The 22,045-nt window shown below is 39.8% G+C and overlaps 2 protein-coding genes and 1 long non-coding RNA gene across 4 annotated transcripts in view; all 3 read right to left on the bottom strand.

The window, feature by feature from the left end:
• The window catches only part of LOC146506285 (uncharacterized), a 68,311-nt gene extending 49,704 nt beyond the window's left edge, over window positions 1-18,607 (bottom strand). The window contains exon 1 of the long non-coding RNA XR_014877158.1: window positions 17,489-18,607. This is a non-coding gene — a long non-coding RNA (uncharacterized LOC146506285). The remainder of the gene's footprint in view (window positions 1-17,488) is intronic.
• Window positions 1,692-11,634, bottom strand: ckap2l (cytoskeleton associated protein 2-like). Its single transcript, XM_085179808.1, has 9 exons — window positions 11,483-11,634; window positions 9,484-9,550; window positions 7,818-7,872; window positions 6,456-7,648; window positions 5,906-6,101; window positions 5,380-5,535; window positions 4,580-4,640; window positions 4,002-4,161; window positions 1,692-2,654 (listed from the first exon to the last, which is right to left on the bottom strand). The coding sequence occupies exons 1-9, from the start codon at window positions 11,520-11,522 to the stop codon at window positions 2,345-2,347; spliced, it is 2,238 nt and encodes a 745-aa protein (XP_085035934.1). The 5' UTR covers window positions 11,523-11,634; the 3' UTR covers window positions 1,692-2,344.
• Window positions 13,232-14,995, bottom strand: LOC146506286 (interleukin-1 beta-like). Of its 2 annotated transcripts, none has more exons than XM_085179813.1 (5): window positions 14,869-14,990; window positions 14,421-14,655; window positions 14,074-14,232; window positions 13,708-13,841; window positions 13,232-13,560 (listed from the first exon to the last, which is right to left on the bottom strand). In XM_085179813.1, exons 2-5 carry the CDS (start codon window positions 14,635-14,637, stop codon window positions 13,339-13,341), a joined length of 732 nt encoding a protein of 243 aa, XP_085035939.1. In that variant the 5' UTR covers window positions 14,638-14,655; window positions 14,869-14,990; the 3' UTR covers window positions 13,232-13,338. The 2 variants fall into 2 exon arrangements, with proteins under 2 accessions (XP_085035939.1, XP_085035938.1); XM_085179812.1 differs by having other exon boundaries at window positions 13,236-13,560; window positions 14,421-14,658; window positions 14,869-14,995.
• Window positions 18,608-22,045: the final 3,438 nt, after the last annotated feature.

Below are 22,045 nucleotides of genomic sequence, written 5' to 3'. Positions count from 1 at the left end.
CATGATCTCACTTCGGTAATGTTGAGGTCTGGGGAGGCCAATCCATGACGAGTACTGCTCCACTGTGTCTCTTTCTATTTAGCTCTACCACCCTGGCAGCTTGTTTGGGATTGTTGTCATGGTGTCAAGTTTAACAAGATCCCAAACACCAACGGTTAAAAAGCACTAAATCATGACATCATGCTTTACAGATGGCTGTGGACACTCCCTGTCGTACCTCTGTTCTGAACTCCTCCTTAAAGATTGACAATGATTTGAACCACAAATTCATCACTCCATAACACCCGATTATGCTCATCTTTAATCCACCTCTTGCGTGATCTGTCATACTTTAGTCTTTTCTGTTTAAAGATTGCTTTCTTCAGAGCCACACTTCCACAGAGACCCTTTTTTGATGAGGCGTCAGTGAACAGCATGCAATTCATTTGCTAGAAAAAAAGAACCAATGTCCAAAACTTTAAAAATAAATAAATAAAAACTATTGCTTAAGACTACTTTAAAGAAAAATTCACAAGAAATTCTGGTTCTTTGGAAGAAAAATGTAAAGAAATGGGGGGAAGCAACACTTTTTCAAAGTACTGTATACATTTTTGAGGGGATTTGATTTTCAAAAGACCTTTACACTTTATACTTTTGTCCTGGTGCTTTACTGCTACAGGTCCATTTGAGCCAAGGCTTTCCAGTTGAAGATCACTGAAGTGAATCACTACAGAGATTTCAATACTATCAATGATGTGTAACCACAGAAATTCCTTTGGCTCACTAGTTCCCCTCACTCATTAACAACAAGCACTAAATATGAATATTTTTATAGCTACTTTAAACAGAAAGAGCAAGAAGTGAGTCAGTTCCACTGTGGGTGTAGCCTACTCACAGGGAGCAAAGACTACGTGCCAACTATAAAAAAATCACACAAGTTCCTTTATGTGGCACCAAATGAGGGTTTTTCTATATCTGCACATTTCTAAGACATCAACAGCTTGTTGTGCAGACGGTATGTAACATTGACTTAACTCTTGAACTCTTAGTGGCTGGTTTACAAACTGTGAGGTTTTAAAATTCAGTTTGATATTACAAAAATATAGTTGAATTGAACGTGGGAATAGGTTTAGTGAGCATTACTCACTTAGGAGCACAATGAGTTCTTTTATAAACACCGGAAAGTCATTAGCACTGTATTGGTAAGGTTATCTCATTTTATTCTAAACATTATCAAACACTGAGCTGTTGTTTAGAATTACACACAGAGAAAAACGTCTGTGCCAAGAAACCACCTCTGTGCTGCCAGTAAATATGAATGAAACTTTGGAGGAATGCTAAATCTATGCCACGAAGAATTAAGGACGTTCTGAAGACAAAAGAGGGTCCGACTGAGTATCAAACAGGCGTAAACTAAATTTAATTCATTTCTTATTGAATGTAGTCTGCAAATCTTATTCTTTTTTGACTGATGTTTCTTAAATAGCAATTTTAAAGTTGTTCTCACACCCAATACCTGAATATGAGTCACCCAGACTTTCAGTAAAGGCTTTCCACTTGTATTTTTATTCATTTAAATTGAGAAAATGTGGCAAAACACATTCTCAGTTTCTGTTATTCCGTATTAATACCATATTTGTACATATTTATGATGCAGACCTGCTATGCAGAGCAACTTAGTTCTATACTTCCAGCCCCAACAGCCACAGCAGTTTTTGAACCATCGCTGTTTATTTTAGTCCCCAAGTTATGCAAGAAGTGCTGCAAAACTATACATGCAACATATACACATACAGATTTATAGGCTTTAAAGGGAAAATATTTATTTTACATTACTATTTACATTGTATTCTTCGAAAAAAACAAAAAAAAACAAAGTCAGGACAATAAACTCAACAGCTTCTCCATAAGGGAGTATATCAAATACTTGAAATATTAAAAATATCCAAAAAGGAAAACAGTGTTTGAAAAGCTCAAATGTGTCATGTCATTGAGTCACAGGCGTAACTGAAAGGAATGAGAGTCAACAGGAGGTCATAACTGAAAAGAAACGGCATCAAGACAATGTGTACTTAGGTAGTGAGAAGTGTGTTGCGTATATGAACAGGAGGGTGTGTATGTGAATAAACAGTGTGCAGAGCAGCCAAATAAACACAACAGATTTTCCATGAGGAAGTGTCATACACCAAATTATGAAAAAAACAACAACAATCTCCCCAAAATATCAGCCAATATATTTACAAGGAAACTCATATTCTCAAATCACAGAAGGGTGAAAGCATCGAAGCATGCAGACTAATGGTTTTTTCACCCTCCCTTCCACATTAAAAGTAACAACTGGTGTAATATTGATAAACCACTGAAGCTAATCGTCGTCGTCACAGACTAGCTGGACAACCACTTTGTCTTTGAGCGCCTCGTTTTCTCTGTAAACGTACACTGGTGCACCACTTTCAGACGGGCTGGGTTCCCAATCCGTTTGCTCTTCGCTTCTTTCTTTCTCGTCCTCACAGAGCAGGTCATTGTACGAGTTCACGCACAGGTCGTGGTCCTGAAGGGGAAAGGGGTATCGGAGCGAGGCTCTCTCGATTCGCACTGACCGCCTAACCGGGGTGAAGAAGCGAACCTCCTGACCGTTGACCTTTACTGACTCTCTCTGTTGACTTGGAGGGCCACTAAGTGAAGATAAAACATAATTAATTATAATCCACAGAAAAAAAAAACCCATCTTGCTGTAAAAACTGTAAATAACTCATCATTTCTTTGTTAAGCTGCTTGGATATGATTCTCATTGTGCATATTTTTTTCTTTCTTATTGCTTCTGACTTGTGATTAAAACAAAAAGCATACTTCAAACACAATAAGGAAAAAGGTGAAACCAAATAAAGCACACAGATCAGTGAAAAAGCTTCTAACATTACAGTTTACCGTGTTTAACATGTGTTTCATACAGCAGCCTGAACACAAATTAACAGTAACATTATTATAATATCAACATCACTTAAAAAATTATCTGACCCTGTTTTAGTGGAGCGTTTGCTTTTGGACCTCTTTTGGTAAATGCTGTTGTTTAGTTCTAAATATATGCACGGATGCACAGGTTTTAAAAGCTAATTTACATCCCTGTGTACACTGTATTATTTGAAGAAATAAAATAATAGCAGAAGGACCATAAGAACAAATCTATACCTTGCATGAAGAAGTTACTTAGCTGCAAAAAACGGGCCGAGAATAAAAAAAAACAACAAACAAAAACACAGGGCGGTTTGAATGGTTCAAACATGTCATTTCAATGAGTCAGAGCAGGGCTGAAAGACTCCGGTAAGTCATGGGAGACAACTCAAGGTGAATGAAAGGACGACTAAGAAAACTGGATTTAATTTATGTGAAGAGAACAGCTCAGTATTGTGAAGCGTGCTTCCCTACCCGAATAAAAACAATGAGGAAATATCTTATTGCCAGAGACACACGGCAGGAGCAAAGCAGCTTTTCTAGCTGAGGGCACAGAGCCTGGGTGTAGCTCATTTCAATATTTACACTCAAATGACAAAGCAACACAACAACTTAGCCTTTCTCAAACTGTGCATCCAGCAGTGATTTTAGTGAGTGATCTCTTAAAAGTTGTCTGTGGGACAGTGTTCAAAGGAGCACGACAAACACTCTTTATATAGATTTACATTACTCACAGTATCTACAGAACACAGTAAACTTGGCACACATAATCTAGAGCGTGCCTTGAGATTATTAAATGGGACTGACTGACAATGTCCCATTTTTCCCCACATTGTTTTTTTCTCTTCATGCTCTTTGCAAACTGATGCAGAAATTCGTGTGAATGCAAAAAAGGAAACGAGCCGTTGGCGTTGTTATCATGAAAAGTCGATGGCTCATAACCTCAGTAGCTTACAACTCATGGGCTCTGTCATCAAACAGATTAGAGCTGAACTAATGCTAAAAAATTTTGAGCGACCAAACAAATACATCAGAGAACAGGAGAAAATGAAACGATGACTCGAACATACCCAGGGGTTGCTGTGATCTTGTACTTGACCACAGACGAGTCTCCTCTCTCCCCATAAATGAGCGCTCTGACAGGTTTGGGGGTCATCAGTGGATTGCTGCCACAGTCTGGAGTGTTTTCAGGTGTTGGAATATGTTCGACCTCTTTGTCCTGTTCTTTAGCTGAAAACAACATGAAAATGTGGGTTTCACTAAATTTAATTGGGGAAAATATCCTGCAAGAATTAACAGGACTTGATTTGATGTAGAAAATGTGTACATTTAGTAGCTGCACATTTACACTTCCAATGACAAAGACAATACCCAGGCTTTGGATACCATACAAGTACCTCAGAATGGTAATCATATACTCCAAAAATGTGCATCTTATTAAATGTGCATATTTTAAATAACATTCGTGGTCGTATTTTTGTTTAAAAGGAAGGAAACTTATATTATTATGCAACGGTTTTAATTTCATATTAGGCTATATGTTCCCCATGAATTAAATGAGTTTGACACCCCTTATCTCAAAACTAAATTTATCTATTGTAAATCTTAACGCTGCCGCTGCCCCACCAAGGTCATGAAGGTGAGTTACCTTGGATCTCGTCCTTTTTCTTCAGAATGTCAAACACCACGATCCGCAGCTCATCCACTGGCTACAACAAAATACAATTACAGGAAAGCAGAATTATTATACATTACTGGAAAGCTTTCCCCAGAGACGACAAACTCTTCACATCCTGCTCTGAGCTAAAGTTAACTATACATGTATCAAGTTCAAATTTGTTTGTATGGCACAATTCCATGCTAGACCAATTAAAAATGAAAAGTGACAGATCAACGGAGAAGGACTAACATATACAAACGTTTCTATAAAAGGAAAACTTGATTAAAGAGAAAGACAGTTTACCAAATGCAGTCAGAATTTCCAAGCTACTAGTTGGAATGTGTATTTGTGACTCGCTAAATAAGCTACGCAGACCACTGATCAGCCTCTATCCATGAACATGCTGCAGCAGTGTTGTTTTTGAACTGCTCTACCTAGCTAAGAAGCCGAACAAAAACCTGTTTTTTTTTCTAACAGTGATACTGGAACTCACTTAATTCTGGCCTCTGAGTTATCTGGAATACTGCACTAAAGACAAACAGGATGCATGACATAACCCCCCACCCCCCAAAAATGCTGAAAACCCCACACTGATTTATCAACAACAGAGTCATTTAAGTTAAGATTTGCTATGCTATTTTTGACCTCTGCTATATTATAAGGTTTCGTTTTCTCCGAGTAAGCCCTGTTTTGTTTATGTAAGTGTGCACAAGACTACAGATGGAAGAGGAAGATGCTTTTTTAATACATAAAAGACCTTGAGAGTCTGAATATCACTGTTGCCTTACCTCCAACACAATACGAACGGCCTCTTCGAACATGGGTAGGACATCGAAGTTTCCTTCTTGCTCCATGAGGCGGACTTGACAGATCCAGTATTTCGCAAATTTCTGGGAAACGGCAGGCAGGCGGGAGAGAACCTCCTTCACCTGGTCTCGGCAACCCTGCAGGTGTGAAACGTGTTCTCAAGTAACTGGCAGGATACTCCAAAGAGTTTATTTTATGTTTATCTTTAGTCATAACTTTTTACACTACCATTACGTAATGACTAACCCGGTGTGAGAAAAAGTTAAATGTAGGGGTTGAAATTCTCTGATGTCCTGTTATATTCTTGTAAGTTTTAGCAGGTAAAAGCACATCTGCTTTCAAACAAGGTGAGACAATATTTTCTGTATCAAATGCATTTTTCTTACTTTATTTAATGACTACACAGAGACGACAAACTTTCAAGTCTGTTCTCTGTGTTTACTACACAACTTCAAGTGAGCAGTTAAATGAAAAGTGACACTGAATCAAACCAAATACAACACACACCTCTCTGAGTAACTTGAGGCAGTCAGCCAGGGATCTATCTACAGCACAGATGAGGGAGTAGGCCTCATCTTCTTCAGTCATGGAGGCCCAGAAAGGCTGAGGCACTGAGACCGTGCGCCTGACCTGAGGTTTGACTTGCATTGGAGGACGTTTGTAGGTAATGCCTTTGGACTCCCGCCATTCCTGCAGTTTTTTCCTTTGTGTCAAAATGAGATGAGTTATTAATGAGCAATTACCAAATATTACATGTAACTATGAAAACAGAGCTTGGAATGTCTACAGTGACAAACTGACCTAGAAATCGATCCGAAACGAGATAATAGTTTTTATATTTGGATCTGCTTAAGCCAAATAAAGTCAGTATATACTAATACTGAAAAGTTATCTCGTCCTACAGATATCTTTTGGTGTTCATCACATACAGAAAGAACTGAGGTCACTGGGGCCGAAGTCACAAGGCAAACTTAATCCCACTGTGAACTACATTGGAAATCTAGCAAACTACCATGTCACAATTTTGTAGTACAGTTACCTGTACTGCTCTACTTACATTCTTTCCACCTGGGCAGCAGTCAGTTTCTTTCCCTCAGTCTGAGGAAAGACCTTAGTCTGGACTTTTGGGGTCTTCGTGTTTGTGGCTTGGCCTGTGAGACGGACGGTCCTGGAAGGTGGCGGGACTGTCTGTGAAATAAGTGGAGCGACTCTACTTTTTACACCAGATTTGAGCGGAGGAGCATTTGAAGCACGATGTTCTGTCTTGCCAGCTGTCTCTTTAGTTATCTTGGTTTTCCTTCCCGTATCAGTCACAGCAGGCTCACCGACAGGTCGAGAGTTGCATGTGTTAGCCGGCCTCGAGAATGTTTGGAAGGCAGCTTTGCATGGCTGGCTCTTCTCCCCTTTAGGTTCAGTTCTTGGCTTTGTGGACTTGTTTGCAGGCTGACCAGTTGATTTTTTTGCTGCTACTCTTACCTCTGGCTTAAAAGACGCAACCGTGCACTTGAGAGATGTGTATGTTGATTTCAGTCCACTTGATAACTGACTTTTAGATGGCTGAGAATGACTACCCAGAACAGGTTTAGAGTTAACTTTGTTTTGACCCTGAACTTTATTCTTAGCTCCCATAGTTGAAGAAATATTTGCAGCAAACCTCTGCGAAACAGACGTTGTTGATGTTGACTTGCTGCTGGATTGCACCTTCTTCGCAATTTGATTTGTGGTAGTTGTACTAGCTGCAGTGACAGAGGTATGTGGTAGGTTAGGCTTTGTGGCTCTTGACTGGATCACTGCAGGAGTAAGTCCTGTTTTTGTTTTGACAAGGGGGCCAAGACTAATCCTGGTACTGCCCGTCATTGTTGGACCTGATATGGCAGAACTTGGGCCAAAGCTGAATTTGCTTTTTGATTTGACTCTGACTGTATGAGCTGTGTTTAAAGGGGCTTTGCCTGAAGTTTGAATTCCTGCATTTGCCTGCTTGTTGACATGGCCGGCTCCATTCAGGTGAGGTTTGAAGGACTCAACATTGTATGTTCTGGTGAGCGAAGGGTTTCGATTAGGTTTTGGCTGTGCTGGACGACTGTTGTTCTGCTGTGCCGTCAGTATATTGCCGTTTACACTTCCTTTGTTACTGACACCAAATGCTTTCTTTTCAGGGCCTCGACTGGCCTGAGCTGTCACGCTTTGACCTTTTGAGATATTACGCTTGAATCCGTCAACTGGAGCTTTGTTTTCTTTTCCTGCAACAACCTGTGAAAGAAAAACTACGAATTAACAAAAAGGGAATCAACACTAGCCTGATTCCAAACAGCATCTCTGTCCAGCCAACAAACTGTCTCAGATTCCTTCGCTGACAATGAATTATTTAAAGATTTTGTTGTCAGATTTGTGAGTAACAGTTCATGCATTCAAGCTGTACCTTTTGTGTAGATGTCACAGGCTTCTTACTCACAGAGTTTCCAATTAGGTTTGACCTAAGGAGTGAAACGTCAGTTACTTAATTTATCAAAACAGAAAATGACCTTCAACAATTTCCAAATGATGACCAGATATGACCAGATATGATGATGAATGAATGAATGAGAGAATGAGGAGGAGCTTCTTCCCCCAGGCTATTCGGGCCCTGAACCAGGTGTAGGACTGGACTCTCACACACACATCACTATAAGACTGGACTCTCACTCACATCACATCACCACACGCACCACCACACATTTCCTATAATTTCCTATAATTTATAATCTTTATAATCTCTTTCTGCTGTTTGCACATTTTTATTTATTTTTATTTTTATTTTTACTGTAAATTCCTAAGTTAATTTGTAAATTTTGTAGTAAATTGTAAATACTGTAAAACTTTTTTCTGTCATTTAATGGTCGGGCATTGTACAGCTACAAGCATTTCACCCCCATGTCATACTGTGTATGGTTGTGTGTGTGTGTGTGACAAATAAAATTTGAATTTGAATTTTGAATTTGAGATATCTTTTTAGAGTTGATCATTAACTGATTTTATTTTTGTTAAAGTCTGTGGTAAGAATTTATTTTCTCCCTATGTTTGTCATTCATCTGTTCATACAACGCAAAAATAATTACAATTATTTGGTTTCATTGAATCATGGTCAGTGCACATAAAATCCATGAACCCAATGGACCTCTTTTTGTTTTATTATATGGAATGTGGATTTGTAAATAAGTATATGCAAATATAGGTCAATAGTTTTATGATATATCTGCATAGATAGATGCAATGTTCATTGCTTAGATGTTTTATTTATTTTTATACTTAAAAAATATGAAAGATTTGAGACTTTGTAGGGGATTTAAATCCCAGAAAAAATCAGTCTGATTTGTTATATAGATTACCATATATACCCATAGGGGACTTTCATTCTCACATTTTCTTGGGTGTTTGAAAAGAAGTTAACTGGGCTTTTTTTGAGATTTTGATTCTAATGCAAGAGAAAACAATGATAACTAAATAAAAACTCATGCACGAGGACAAAAACTATAATGAAATGTACTGACACTTGACAATATTTAATAACAAAATGAAAAGTGGAATGAGTTTGGAAGTGATCCAATCAGTCAAACAATGTTAGACATGTACAATTTGATCTGCCTCAACAAACAGGATGGAGTGCCCATGCTCATGTTTCTCATGAAAAAAAAAAAGACCCAATGCCTGCAAGTAAGAGAGAGCATACATACGGACTCATTTTGCATTTGATGTCAAGGACATCAAACCATGTGGAGCAACTCTCACCAGTAAAAACATGAGAAACTTTTTATGCTTTATATTTTATTCACCAAATTCAACTTTAGATTTAGTCTACTTTAATCTTATATTTATACAACTAAAACTTAAATAATTTATGGCTAAAACTAAATGACGTTTTACTCAAAACACCTTGACTAAAACGTAATCAAAATTAGCTCTCAAAATCAACACTGCATCCAAGAGGCCTCTTCAGTTCTAAACCTGGCACAGTCCCAGATAATAAATTCCTGGTGATGGGCTGTCTCCTTTCAACACCCAGCAACATTTCATAAAACATTTTTTTCCACATGCAGTTTTATTCTTACCTTGCTTCAGGTAGCTTCAGCTTTCCTTTTGCTGACAGATATTCCATTAGCTTCTGCTTACGGATCTCTGTGACAGAAAACATACAGGAATTAAGCACCATCAAATAAAGATTTTTCACTATACTCACATGTAAACGAGATTCATGAAATGCCTAAACTGAAAATCCTAAAGGATTAGTACGAAGCAACATCATGTATTTGTTGTTTGTGTCGTTCTTGGTTTGGCTGCTCGCTGTAGGGGTCGCCACAGCAGGTCCACTGCATGTCCTCTTTCACTATATCCATGAATGTTGTCTGTGCTCTTCCTCTGTTTCTGCTGCCTGGATGCACCATAGTTGACATCCTTTACCCAATATATCCCTACCACCCCCCTGTACTTTTCAAAACCATCTGAGGTTTGCCTCTCTAACCAATCTGGTCAACCTCAAACCTCTTCTTCACCTCTCTTATGCACTGTCTGTTGCTTTTAAAACTGACTACAAGCAAAGCCCTTTTGAGTCAAATGTGAACAGTATGTAAACATTTCAAGTTAAATGTTGTTCTTTTATCCTGAAATGTAATGCCTTTTTCTAAACTGAGCCAATATACAAATACATGGGAATATTTTAGTTGAATGGGCAGGTGATAAAAAAAAGTTTTGTACTTTGATGCTATTCTGGATCAAATCAATGAAAATGGTGGTTTTGGGGACGGTTGAAATTGTACATGTCATATATGTGTGGATATTTTAAGGGAGAGAGTTCAAGGGGGATCTTGAAATTGTAATACGAAACATCTGTGTTCCCACCACATTTGTGCAGGTTCAAGCAGAGGCTGACACCTGCTGGTCTTTGAAGGATCATGGGAAAATCTCCAAACAGTGTAGGAGCATAGTAGTATAACTATATGTGGTTCACATACAGAACAGAGGTCATAGGTTTATAGAGATGTAAACACTCAGAACAAGCAGTTGGTCCTCAGTCCTCTTTATTTTCTCGAGGTGCTCTGGCAATCTCCCAAAGACATTCATGTTAGATTAATTGGTTATTCTAAATTTGCTGTGGATGTTAAAGTGCTTATCTGTTAAAGTGTACAGATAAGTGCTGTATGAATGTAGAAGTATGTTCTAAGTAGGACTTAGAGACTCTTTGAGTGGTCAGTAAGACTAGAAATGTGCTTTATTAATGTGAGTACATTACATGTGGCGCTCCCTGTGCTTTGCTCCTGCAAGAACAAGCACCCACAATGCGTGAAAATTAAACAATAAAAATGTTCCAATCCACTTATTCTGAAATAACTGAGAATAAAACAGAAATCAAAAGTGGGATTGTGGGTCATAATAGGATTATACAGGTGCCTAAGGTGCCATTTCAGTGAGTGAGGGAAATCATTGTGAGTCCCACACATGTACGTCATCGACCACTGTTTTGAATACATGCAAGATTGCAATAGCAAGTTTTGTGCTTGTTATACATACAGAAGTGAGAACAGGGTGATTGTATGGTTATAAATTGGTTATATAATAAATTCCAACAGGTCTAGAGTTTCCTTGCCATTTTCACAGTCAAGCATTAAATCATTTTGGCTGTTACACTATCCAAGCTCTCAAACTTTATTTAAGACTCAATCTTCTATTTATTAATGTCAGACCAGTTATTTATACATTCTAAAAGAATATATAGTTCGAAATTTGTTGTTGATACAATGAGGGAATTGACCGGGACAATGCTATGAAAGCATGAATATGAATTGTACGTGTTAAACAAAACAAACAAAGCAGGCTCCTGCATGGACAGACCGCCATTAGGAAGGTCGGTTAAAATACTCAAAAGGCACCTCGGCTGCGGATAAAAGTCACTTTTTAGTGTTACCACCCACTTAACTCTATCCGTCTTCTTCCACCCTGAATTGCTAATACTAACTGTACTGTAAGTGTTAACGTTTCCTAACTCGCAGCCATAACGTCTTGTTAACCGTTTAAACTTTGCTAGCTTTTATGGAACTTAAAAAACTCGCTAACCTTTTCTGGAAAGCACTGGCTCGGATTCCCCTTCTTCCATTTCTAATAGAAATGGTTTTCGTCGTATAAGTTTGTAGAAATCAGCTAAACAAACGTGTTTCAAACACGTTAACGTCGCCCATAATAACTGCGCTCGCGCATCCGCTTTCGAAATTGCCGGGAGTTAACGCCTCCCTTCTCTGATTGGATGATTTGAAATTTCGGGGGAAAACAACTCACTTGCGCAAAACTCCTGCGCTGATTAGAGCAGAAATCATCTGTGCAAATGAATGATAGGCAGGCGCACTATTTCCTGGACATGATGTGTCAGCTGTGCTTTATTATATGACCAAACTTTGTATAAAAACTCTTCAAAAATATCACCGTAGACGACATATATAAGAAGGTACGATACAACTCATTAAAGTGATGACTGAAATGAGAGGGGTTTTTTTTGGAAACATAGGTTTTATTTTAAATTACTTAGTGATCCAAATTTAAAAGATTAAAGGCAGGACAACATAATGGCGTCTGGGATGACGTTGTATCCCTTATACGTCAAAATCATACATAATCAAGTGTAGACAATTAGCAGTTAAGTCCAGGCACCAAACAAACAAACAAAAACTAAGATACACTGATTTAGACAGACTAATTTGTTTGGTAAGAATGTTTTTTAAGTGCCTTTTAGTCCACACTCTGCCACTTGGTGGCGACAGTGTACCATTGAATTGTTTGCCCATCGCTAGTAAAATGAACAGGAAGAAGAAGGTAGGCTAAGATCATACATGATAAGATAAATTATTAAGGTAGACTACATAGGAAAAAAAAAATCTCAGAACAGGAAAAAAATGCTTAATTAAATACAGGATATATAGTAAAATTGAAGGAGCTCAGTAAGCAAAATATCAAAGCAAAAACGGAATAAAATACAATTAAATGGCTCTAGTAAGTAACTCCAGTAAGTTTAGCCAGATGACTCAATGAATTAGATTAAGAAAAATAAGAAAATAAAAGTAGTTTACTAAATGTATAAAATAAATGTCAGAAACCAAACAAATTTCTCACCGTAACAGAGTGAAACGTGTAGGAGACACTGCAATAAAGTGGCTTAATGTGCACACAATGTGTTGGATTGAGCAGAGTTTAAATAAACTCATATCAGAACAGAAATCTTGCATTGTAAAGATTTATTGCACAAGGTATCTGTGCTTGGATCAGCAGAGTCTGATAGATAAAGTGATCTGCCTGTCCAATAAGTTGGGCAGAAAGTGATCAGGGTTATGATGGTTAATGTCTGTTTAGTTGCCAATCACAGAACCGGCTGTACTGATCAGTGTGTAGCCTGCCGGTGTCATCAGCTCTATTCTGACTCGGGGTTTATTACAGAACACGGCGTTGCACGGAGCTGAGGAACAGTGGTTGATTTCTGGCTATTTTCACAAATAACATTTTGTGAACTTTGCTGTATGTTGTGGTGAGAGACTGTTATTGTCTGTTATTTATCCCTATTTGAGTAGATTACCAGATATTTAAAGAATATATCAGCCACAAATATAAATTGGGAATAAAAAATTTATTTAAGATTGTTAGATCATTTAAATACTTGTTTGTAAAAACAAACAAACAAACAAATAATTAACATCTTGCAATAGCATAAATAGATGAATAAATACATATATAAAAGCATCAACAGTATGTTAAATTATTGATTAATAAATACACACCAGATGCTCAGAGAGCACAATGATGCTACCTTGTGATGTAACTTTACATCATTCATTATTCCAATTTATGTACTTAGCACATACTGTAAGAAGGTCAAACTGGAGCGCAAATAAAATTCCAAAATTCATCTTGGGAATCCTTAATGGGTTTTAACTCTGGCGCTGGATGTTGAAGCTTCTGTAGCGTGGGGCGGTCTCCTGACACACTTCCACCACCTGGTCGTCGTCCTGCGCTGTGCTGATGTACCAGTTGGGGCAGCGGACAGACATGAGAGTGCTGATGCTGCGCCCAGTGTCGCGTTTATAGAAGAGAAATCGCACCATGTCGCTTTCATCGCTTATCCTTGTCAGACTGTTTTTATCCGTCACCTCCTGAGGAGAGCAAACATCCATGTCAGAGAGTTTCAGTCAACAAAATTAGGCCTGATATCAAATATTAATTCATCTATATGTGTGCAGTGTCTTATAGATTATAACAAATGGTGTGCTTTTCATGTGAGATTCCTGAAAGAAGTTTACCTCCAGGTGGAGGGCTGGCTTGTCGTCATCCTCGTGACAAGACAGATAGAGGTTTGTGCCTTTGATGCCCAGAGCGACAGGCCTGGTCTCAGCGTTGGGTGTAGGGTGCGCGTAGGTCGACATGTTCAAGTGCACTGTGGAGAGAGTGATGGATACAAGGTCATTTTAATAAAACATGGCAGCATACGTAAGCAGGAAAATGTTAGAGGCACAATTGAATCAATTTACTAAATTCAAGCTACCTATCCTTTCTACTTTATGGCATTTTAGTTCTTTTCTACTTCATGTTTCTAACAACATGGATGATGGATGATGATTTTTAATGATTTTCAACTATTTAAACGTCTAAGTGTCACATGTAGTTACCTTTGCGGTCATCACTGCCTCCCTGCAGCATCACTGCATGGAGCTCCATGCTGCTTTGGACCAGAACCAAGCTCCTCTTTTGGCTGTCAGTCACAGTGCACTCAATCTCATCCCTGCTGGTGAACTGAGGTGGTGGACCTGTCCTCTCGATCATATGCTCTGGGACAAAAACAGACATGCATGGTTGAATATGGTGTTAAACTAGATGTGACTAGGATGGTAAAATGGAAAGATACATTATTTGTGCATTAATCTAAAGAGAATTCAAAATAGCTAAACCTAATTCATATTTTATAGAAGAGATAATGGCTCATTATGAGTTTTTCCAGTATTAAACTTGTGATTACCTTCCACAATGCTCTCCAGCATGATGGAAAGCAGGTTTTCATCCTGGAAGTCTGTGCTCAGCACTGGCTCTGAATTGCTGGTCTTGAACCTCTCCATGGCAATGATGAGGTTGACCACACTCTTCATTGTCACTGGATGATGGGAAACTTCCAAGTCCAGTCCCTTGGGCATCTTGAGGCTCCATTCCTCAGCCATGTAGCTCATTTCCAAGTCCATCTTTTACTGAGTTAAGATCTGCTAAAGCACAGAAAATAATCTGTATTATCCTCACAGCTGGATTTTCAGCAGAACTTCTACTCATCTTATACTTTCTTTATTTTGTTTCGGTTACTATTTACATTTTTATAGCATTTAAAAAAATTGCTCTCTACTGTTACAAAGCAAGGATCTTCTTTGCTCAAGATGAACACTGTCAAAAAACCAAACGAACATTATAAGTGAGCTTACCTGTTGAAATTTGGAGATCAGAAGCTGTGTCAATGTGCTGTGTTCACAGTTGTTCTGTCAGCGTTGTTCTGCCCGACTGTGCTGTCTGGCAGGGTTTTTAAATCCCTGCATCAGGGAAGTTTGGTATTGCATACAACACATCCGTCACTATGATGCAATAGTGGAGTTGCACAAGTTCTCGGCGGTAAAGTGAGCTGGCAGATTCACACACAAAATCCTCTTCACTGATTCCAAAGATTGGCAACAGCTTGAAGCATCTGCACAGAAGAGTCATAAGTAAAGGATAAATAGACTGGCACTTATAAAGTACCTCTATATTCATTTTAGGTATTAAAAGCACTTTCACTCGATCACACAGCAGTACTCCATCAAACGTTCACCCGAATGTCTGTGTAGGTTTGATGAATATCCAGGACATGATAGTCTAAGTAAGTAAGTAAGCAACTGGCCTTGTTTAAGTTTTGTGAAGCGCTTTCACCTCTCATACCAGAGGCTTTCTCAGTTCTAAAAACCAACTGTTGAAGAGTCCCAGGTATTTAAACCCTAGTGGGGTTTGCCATGCATTTATTGAGTGGTGGTCCGAACACGCTTCGCTGCATTGCATGCGATGGATGAGAGGAGTAACAAGTCACTGCTCTGTGAGCATTAAGTGTCTCTTGATTTCTCAGTCAGATTCATACATGAGCAGCCATCATCAAAACAGCTGCGCTTTAAGGTAAATGTTGTCGTGATTTGTGCTCTATAGATAAAATTTAACAGAATTGATATGTCCATTGTTATATACAGACTATCTACTATTAAAATAGAGCAATGACCGACAGCACCATGACACAGGACTAAAAATTGCCTCATCTTTGAGAAATAACAAAAAATTCAAGAAAGCAGGTGAAAACTCATCATATGAAATTTAAAAATTTTCTTCATACGTCTTTAAAGAATTTTAATGGGTATTTTAATGTGATAAAAAAAAATTCCAGTACACTCCCTAGGTGGAGTTGCGTAACAGTGCTTAAATAACTCCAAATTTCCTTGTTGGGACATGAGTGATGTGTCAGGCACGTTTATCACGCTCAGGCTGAAGTTTACATCAGTGTTTTGACGTCAAAAAGCAAAAGACAAAAAAAACCCACTGTTTGCAACCATTTTTGCCTATTTTGTTTTTAACTTTCACTTTAACTCCAAAAAATAATAATAAAGAATTTTATTATCTCTGCCACTACTGAATAAAAAGACAGAAAACCCTCTGCTTTAATGTTCCCAGTTTAAGCTTCTATATCAGCCCTCACTGATAGATGAGGGCTTCCTGACAGTCACTGTTTTATATTTAACTAAAAAAGGAAAGATTTATCATAAATTTAAGCATATTACAAATTTCTCAAATGGCTTGTACAGATTTTAGATATTTCAGTACAGTTTTGAAAGGATGAAATATTTTAGATAAGGAAGACAGATTGTAAATCTAAAATAAGCTGCTGTGAATGGATCCAAATGTCACGAGCTGGGAAATGACTGGAGCCAAATTGGATCTGTCTAAATCTGTGATCTAAAGTCCAAATTCCATCTTCAAAAGCTGGATTTTTTGGTTAGATCAAGAAAAACCTTTTGATAGAGTGGATTATTTGTTTAGGACACTTTAAGATGCAGGTTTGGGGGAAAAAATTATTTCATGGATTGAGCTGCTGTTTTGTTGAAGATGGTAAATGGACTGATTCTTATATAGCGCTTTTCTACTCTCTCGGAGCACTCAAAGCGCTCTATACAACATGCCACATTCACCCAATCACACCCATTCTCACAAGCACTTTCTCTATACATAGTGCTATCTAACTACATTCACACACATTCATACTCCGATGGACGCATCAGAGAGCAACTTGGGGTTAGTATCTTGCCCAAGGATACTTGACATGCAGACTGGAGGAGCCAAGGATCGAACCACCAACCTTCCGATCAGTAGGTGACCTGCTCTACCTCCTGAGCTACAGCCACCACAAGATAGAAAGGGACTCAGCAGACCAGTCCCTGTCTGGAGAGGCATTAGGGATGGTTGTCTGTTATCTGGCATGCCGTATGCTCCTGCTATTGAACCCTTCTTGAACCAAAGGGTTCACGGGGTTGACTTTTGCTACAGATGCCAACATATCAGTTATCTTTTCTGCCTATGTTGACGATCTGACTGTGTTTATTACTAATTGAAATGATATTCACATATTCAGTGTTGGGAAGGTTACTTTTAAAATGTATTCCATTACAGAATACAGAATACATGCCCCAAAATGTATTCTCTAACGTATTCCGTTACGTTACTCAATGAGAGTAACGTATTCTGAATACTTTGGATTACTTAATATATTATCATGCTGTTTACAACTACGTGAATGTACTATTGCTGTGATTTATTACTGTTACTGAAGGTCCGCGGCTCAGAACCGTAGTAAAGGGACCTCTGACTAATACGGTGGGTTCTGTGTCCGGCCGAAAACTAGCTTTACTTTGTTGTCTGGGTCAACTTTGCTAGCGAGAGACAGAGAGAGGCGTTGAAAGGCTGCTCCAACAGAACTTATTGATTCGGAGGAAAACACGAACACGGTGTACAGTCGAGTCTTAATAGCTTACTTACAACTGGGCTCCTCAGGCACTCTTCTTGGCTGCAGTGGTTATTATTATATTTACATGCTTCCAGCTCCCGTTTTTGCTCGATGACAGCTCGTACTTTTCGACTCTCCTTTTTCTCCCACCTTGCTCACAGACACATAACGAGTATGGCAGTCCATTCTCCCTGCAGCACGGACTACACTGCCCATGAGGCTACATTCTTTAGAGCTATACCTGTAGCATTCTGCCTATTAGCTTAGCACAACAACAGGCGCTCTCTCACCCAGGAAACACGCAGAGAGAAAGCGTCACCCTGTAACCATGGCAACCGTAACGCTGCCGCCTGGAACAACAGAACGTAGCTGTCAAACAAAACCCAAACAGTCCTGACCCGCCACAATATGAAACAGGGAAGTACCGCCGTGTAATCCATTTATTTCAACAAGGTAACTGTATTCTAAATACCACCTTTTTAAACGGTAACTGTAACGGAATACAGTTACTCATATTTTGTTTTTTAAATACGTAACGGCGATACATGTATTCCGTTACTCCCCAACACTGCACATATTACAGAAAAGCTATCACTGTATGAGAATGCATCCTCTGCAAGTGTTAACTGGCAAAAGAGTGAAGGGTTACTTTTAGGAGAGTGGAAAAGCAAGTGGGAGCCATTATTTCCAGCTGTGCTGCAATGGAGCAGAGAGAGTGGTGAAATGCCTTGGAGCTTTTCTTGACAGTGACGACTTCCAACAACTCCAAAAACTGGGAGAGTATAGTGGAGAAAATTAGTGCCCAACTGTGTGGATGGACATTTATCCAGTCACAGATGTCCTGTTTGGGGAGATCAGTGGTTATAAATAATCTGGCTGCTTCAGCGCTCTGAATCAAATGGTTTTTGAGCCTCCACATACACTGGTGCAGGAAATAGAGAAGAGACTGGTTGCCTTTTTTTGGGGGGGGGTTGTTAAATCTCCAGCACTTTTCTTACCTCTGTCGGAAGGTGGGCAGCGACTGATTGACATAAAAAATTGCAATAGGTCTTTTTGTCTTCAGACTGCTCAGCATTTCTTATACCACAAACCACAAATGTGGATCAAAATGATGACTGGTACGGACATCTCAGGGATTTCATCCTTCTACCACTCTGGACAAAAGTGCTCTGAGTTTTATGTCAGCATGATTGAAGACCCCCTGTTCTTCAACCCTCTTATTCAGTCTAGCTTGCTTGGTTCTATTAGCATCAATAATTATAGCATTTGTTACCATGCAAAGAGTCCTAGCAACGTCTGGCCTGACAAAACTGGCAGTGTTGAGATCATGAGAGCTGCGGAAAACTGCTGCTGTCTTCAGCCGGTTCTGCCAGTTCCTAGGTCATTGTCTGTCTTACGGAAGTTGGTGGAGGAAGTGGTAGCTGCCCTTCCTGGATTCGTTTGGCAAGTGCCGAGTGTGGGTTTTGCGAGACTCACTAGCCACCACTAGTCACTCACTAGTGATCTAAATTGCATGACACATTTTTAATGACTAAATTGCAAAAATATGGGTTATGTAGCAAATGTGATACAAATGAAAACTCATATGCAGATTAAAATTTGATATATTTTTATATATATTTTGTCTTAGGGTTCAACAAACACTCCATTATCAAAAAAATGAAGATTTCTGGCAGTTATTTCATGGTTCAAGTTTTAAAGGGACGTAGTCACTGTAAATATGGACTGGTTCTTATATCTAAGCTAACTGAGCTCTCAAAGTGATTTACACAACTTGACTCATTCACACTGGCACTTTTTTAACTACTCTTTCTGTCTACGTTTTTCTATCTAACATTCACACATATTCATATTCTGATGGCTGCATTGGAGAGCAACTTAGGGTTAGTACCTTCCCAAGGATATTTGGCAAGCAGACTGGCTATCTGCTCTACCACCTGAGCCACAGGTGGTAGAGCAGATAGTCAAAGATTATAAGCTTGTATTTTTTTCAAGCTGAGGAGACCTTGCAACATTTGTGGTTTGGATGTCCTAAACTAGTTCCTCTCTTTACATCTCCGTGTCTGGAGAAGTATTAGGCAAGGTTGTCTGTTATCTGGCATGTTGTATACTCTCCTCTCTTTACATTACCTCAACTGTTGTTGGCTGGGTATGGACAGGTGTTGGGTGACAGAGTTTTTATTTATGGCCTTAAAACTCTGCAGCACAGCGGAAGCAGACTTGTCTCATCAATTTTCTTACAGGCCAGGCAACAGTGGTTAACTAGGAGGAATAAGATGAAAGGAATTGGGTCCCCCTACGCCAGGGGTGTCCAAACTCCGGGTCCATTTTTAATTGGCCCGCAAGTAATTTTATAAATAGAATAGAATATGGCCCGCACTTCAACTTTTGCACTTCTTAGTTTTAACACCAGGGGGAGCTGCTGTTGATCAAGGCAGTTGCTCCACCAAAAAGGACAATCACAGAAGAAATTTACCACAAAGTTACTAAACATGGCAGAACCAAAGAAACGAAAGGTAGAAAGTGAGTGCAGAAGATTTCAGACACGGTGGGAGAGTGAATATTTCTTCAGATAATTCAAGGGGACGTGTGTCTGTTTGATCTGCACTGAAACTGTGACAGTTATAAAAGACTATAATGTATGACGTCATTATGAAACCAAACATCAGGCCTATGCATCTTACACTGGAGAGAGCAGAAATGAAAGCAAAGGGTAGCTCTCCTGCAGGGTCAGCAACAGTTTGTTTTTTTTTCGTGCTCAAATGATCCAGGAAAAGGCTCCAATAGCCAGCTATGAGGTCGCCCAACTCATGGCAAGACATGGCAAGCCTTTTTCAGATGGAGACCTCATAAAACACGGCCTCGTTAAAATCACCCAAATAATGTGCCCTGAAAAAGTGCAGGACTTCAACAACGTCAGCGTGTCCAGAAATCCAGTTGTGCGACGCATTGAAGACTCGTCAGCCAACATATAACTGCAACCGTCTGATAAAGCTGTGCTTTTGATTTTTACTCCATCGCATGCGATGAGAGCACCGATGCCACAGACACCACACAGCTGCTAATTTTTTGCGGGGAGTGGACGAGAGCACGAGCGCTTTAGGTGAGTAAAAAATATATTCCACAGTACCCGTGTGTTAATAATAAGCAGGTACACATGCTTCAAATATCAATAATGCGCATCGATTCTGTCACTACCCTGCTTTTGCGCACCACTTTCTTATATGCGTTTTTCTTGTTAACACACAGAGTACACACACGCACTCGCAAAGTCAGCTGATCTCATCTGATGCAGATTTGCTCCTTGATCAAGTGACATTTGTCCGGATTTTTGGCACGAGTGGCGATCAGCACCGCGGCTGGATGTCCCGATTTACATACCCAGCGCAGCTGATACTCACCAGAATAATTTACTAAAATTATATGGACTCCTGTTATTAAGTCCAGTTCAGTATGTTAATGTTAATAACCGTTTCAAACTAACGTTAATAGGTGTGTTGCTAAGCCTAATAACTTAAAAAACAAGCTTGAAATGTACCCGTCCCATTTTCCCCTTTATTGTTTTTTCTCTGTGCTGTAAATCTTCTGTCTAAGAAGAAATCTGAGGCTGCTGTTCTGAGAATGAGCTACCAAAGCTTTTTCTGAATAAATCAATAAAGATCCATTTATGGAAAGCTGTGATGAAGGCAGTTTTGTCTTTAATTATATTCACCAATATAACATATTTGACCACTTTTAAGTGATTTTTCTAACTTTTTTCTAACTTTCTAACACTAAAGTTAAGGTTATATACCTAATTTCTATTAAGTGGCCCAGCCCCTCCTATATTTTTATGTATGTGGCCCTCAGTGAAAAAAGTTTGGACACCCCTGCCCTACGCAAATTGCTACCTACTCATGGTAGAGGGGTTTGTGTGTCCCAGGGATCCCAGGGGCTATGTTTTGTGCCCTGGTAGGGTCTGTCATGGCAAATTGGTCCTGGGTGGGGGACGACACAAAGAGCCATTCAGAAGACCCCTATTAGAAGACCACTGAGGGAACAGTTTATCCTGCCCAGGATAGGGTTACCGGGGCCCCATTCAGGAGCCAGACCAGGGGAGGGTCCCTGAGGGTGAGCATCTGGTGGCCAGGCCCGGCCGGGTACCACCCAAAAAACGGACATGGGCCCATCTTCCTGCAGGCCCACCACCGCAGGAGGTACCGTAGCGGTCGGGTTCATTGTGAGTCGGGTGGTGGCCAGGAGGTGAAGGGTGGCTGGCCTCTGCCGTAGAGATTGAGAAGAGTGAGAGAGAGAGTGAGAAGGTCAGCCATCTGGGAGGGGCTCAGAGTAGAACCGGAGCCAGCTGAGGTGGTTCGGGCATCTGATAAGGATGCCTCCTGAGCGCCTCCTGGGTGAGGTGTTCCGGGCATGTCCCACCGGCAGGAGGCCCAGGGCAGAGCCAGGACACGCTGGAGAGATTATATCTATCGGCTGGCCTGGGACCACCTTGGTGTTCCCCCAGACAAGCTGGAGGAGGTGGCTGGCAAGAAGGAGGTCTGGGCTTCTCTGCTTGGGCTGCTGCCCCCACGACCCGGTCCCGGATAAGCGGA

The sequence above is a fragment of the Neolamprologus multifasciatus genome, chromosome 12 (assembly GCF_963576455.1).
Source record: "Neolamprologus multifasciatus chromosome 12, fNeoMul1.2, whole genome shotgun sequence".
NCBI lineage: Eukaryota > Metazoa > Chordata > Actinopteri > Cichliformes > Cichlidae > Neolamprologus > Neolamprologus multifasciatus.
This window is presented reverse-complemented; position numbering and strand designations above follow the sequence as displayed.

Coding starts and splice junctions, on each gene's coding strand:
- LOC146506286 (XM_085179812.1), bottom strand. CDS start 14,637: ATGGACTTGGAAATGAGCTACATGGCTGAGGAATGGAGCCTCAAGATG. Junction 14,233..14,420: donor GCTGGAGAGCATTGTGGAAG/GTAATCACAAGT, acceptor TTTTTGTCCCAG/AGCATATGATCGAGAGGACA. Junction 13,842..14,073: donor AGGCAGTGATGACCGCAAAG/GTAACTACATGT, acceptor CTCTCTCCACAG/TGCACTTGAACATGTCGACC.
- ckap2l (XM_085179808.1), bottom strand. CDS start 11,522: ATGGAAGAAGGGGAATCCGAGCCAGTGCTTTCCAGAAAAG. Junction 6,102..6,455: donor GCTGCCCAGGTGGAAAGAAT/GTAAGTAGAGCA, acceptor TTTGACACAAAG/GAAAAAACTGCAGGAATGGC. Junction 2,655..4,001: donor AAGATCACAGCAACCCCTGG/GTATGTTCGAGT, acceptor ATCTTCACTTAG/TGGCCCTCCAAGTCAACAGA.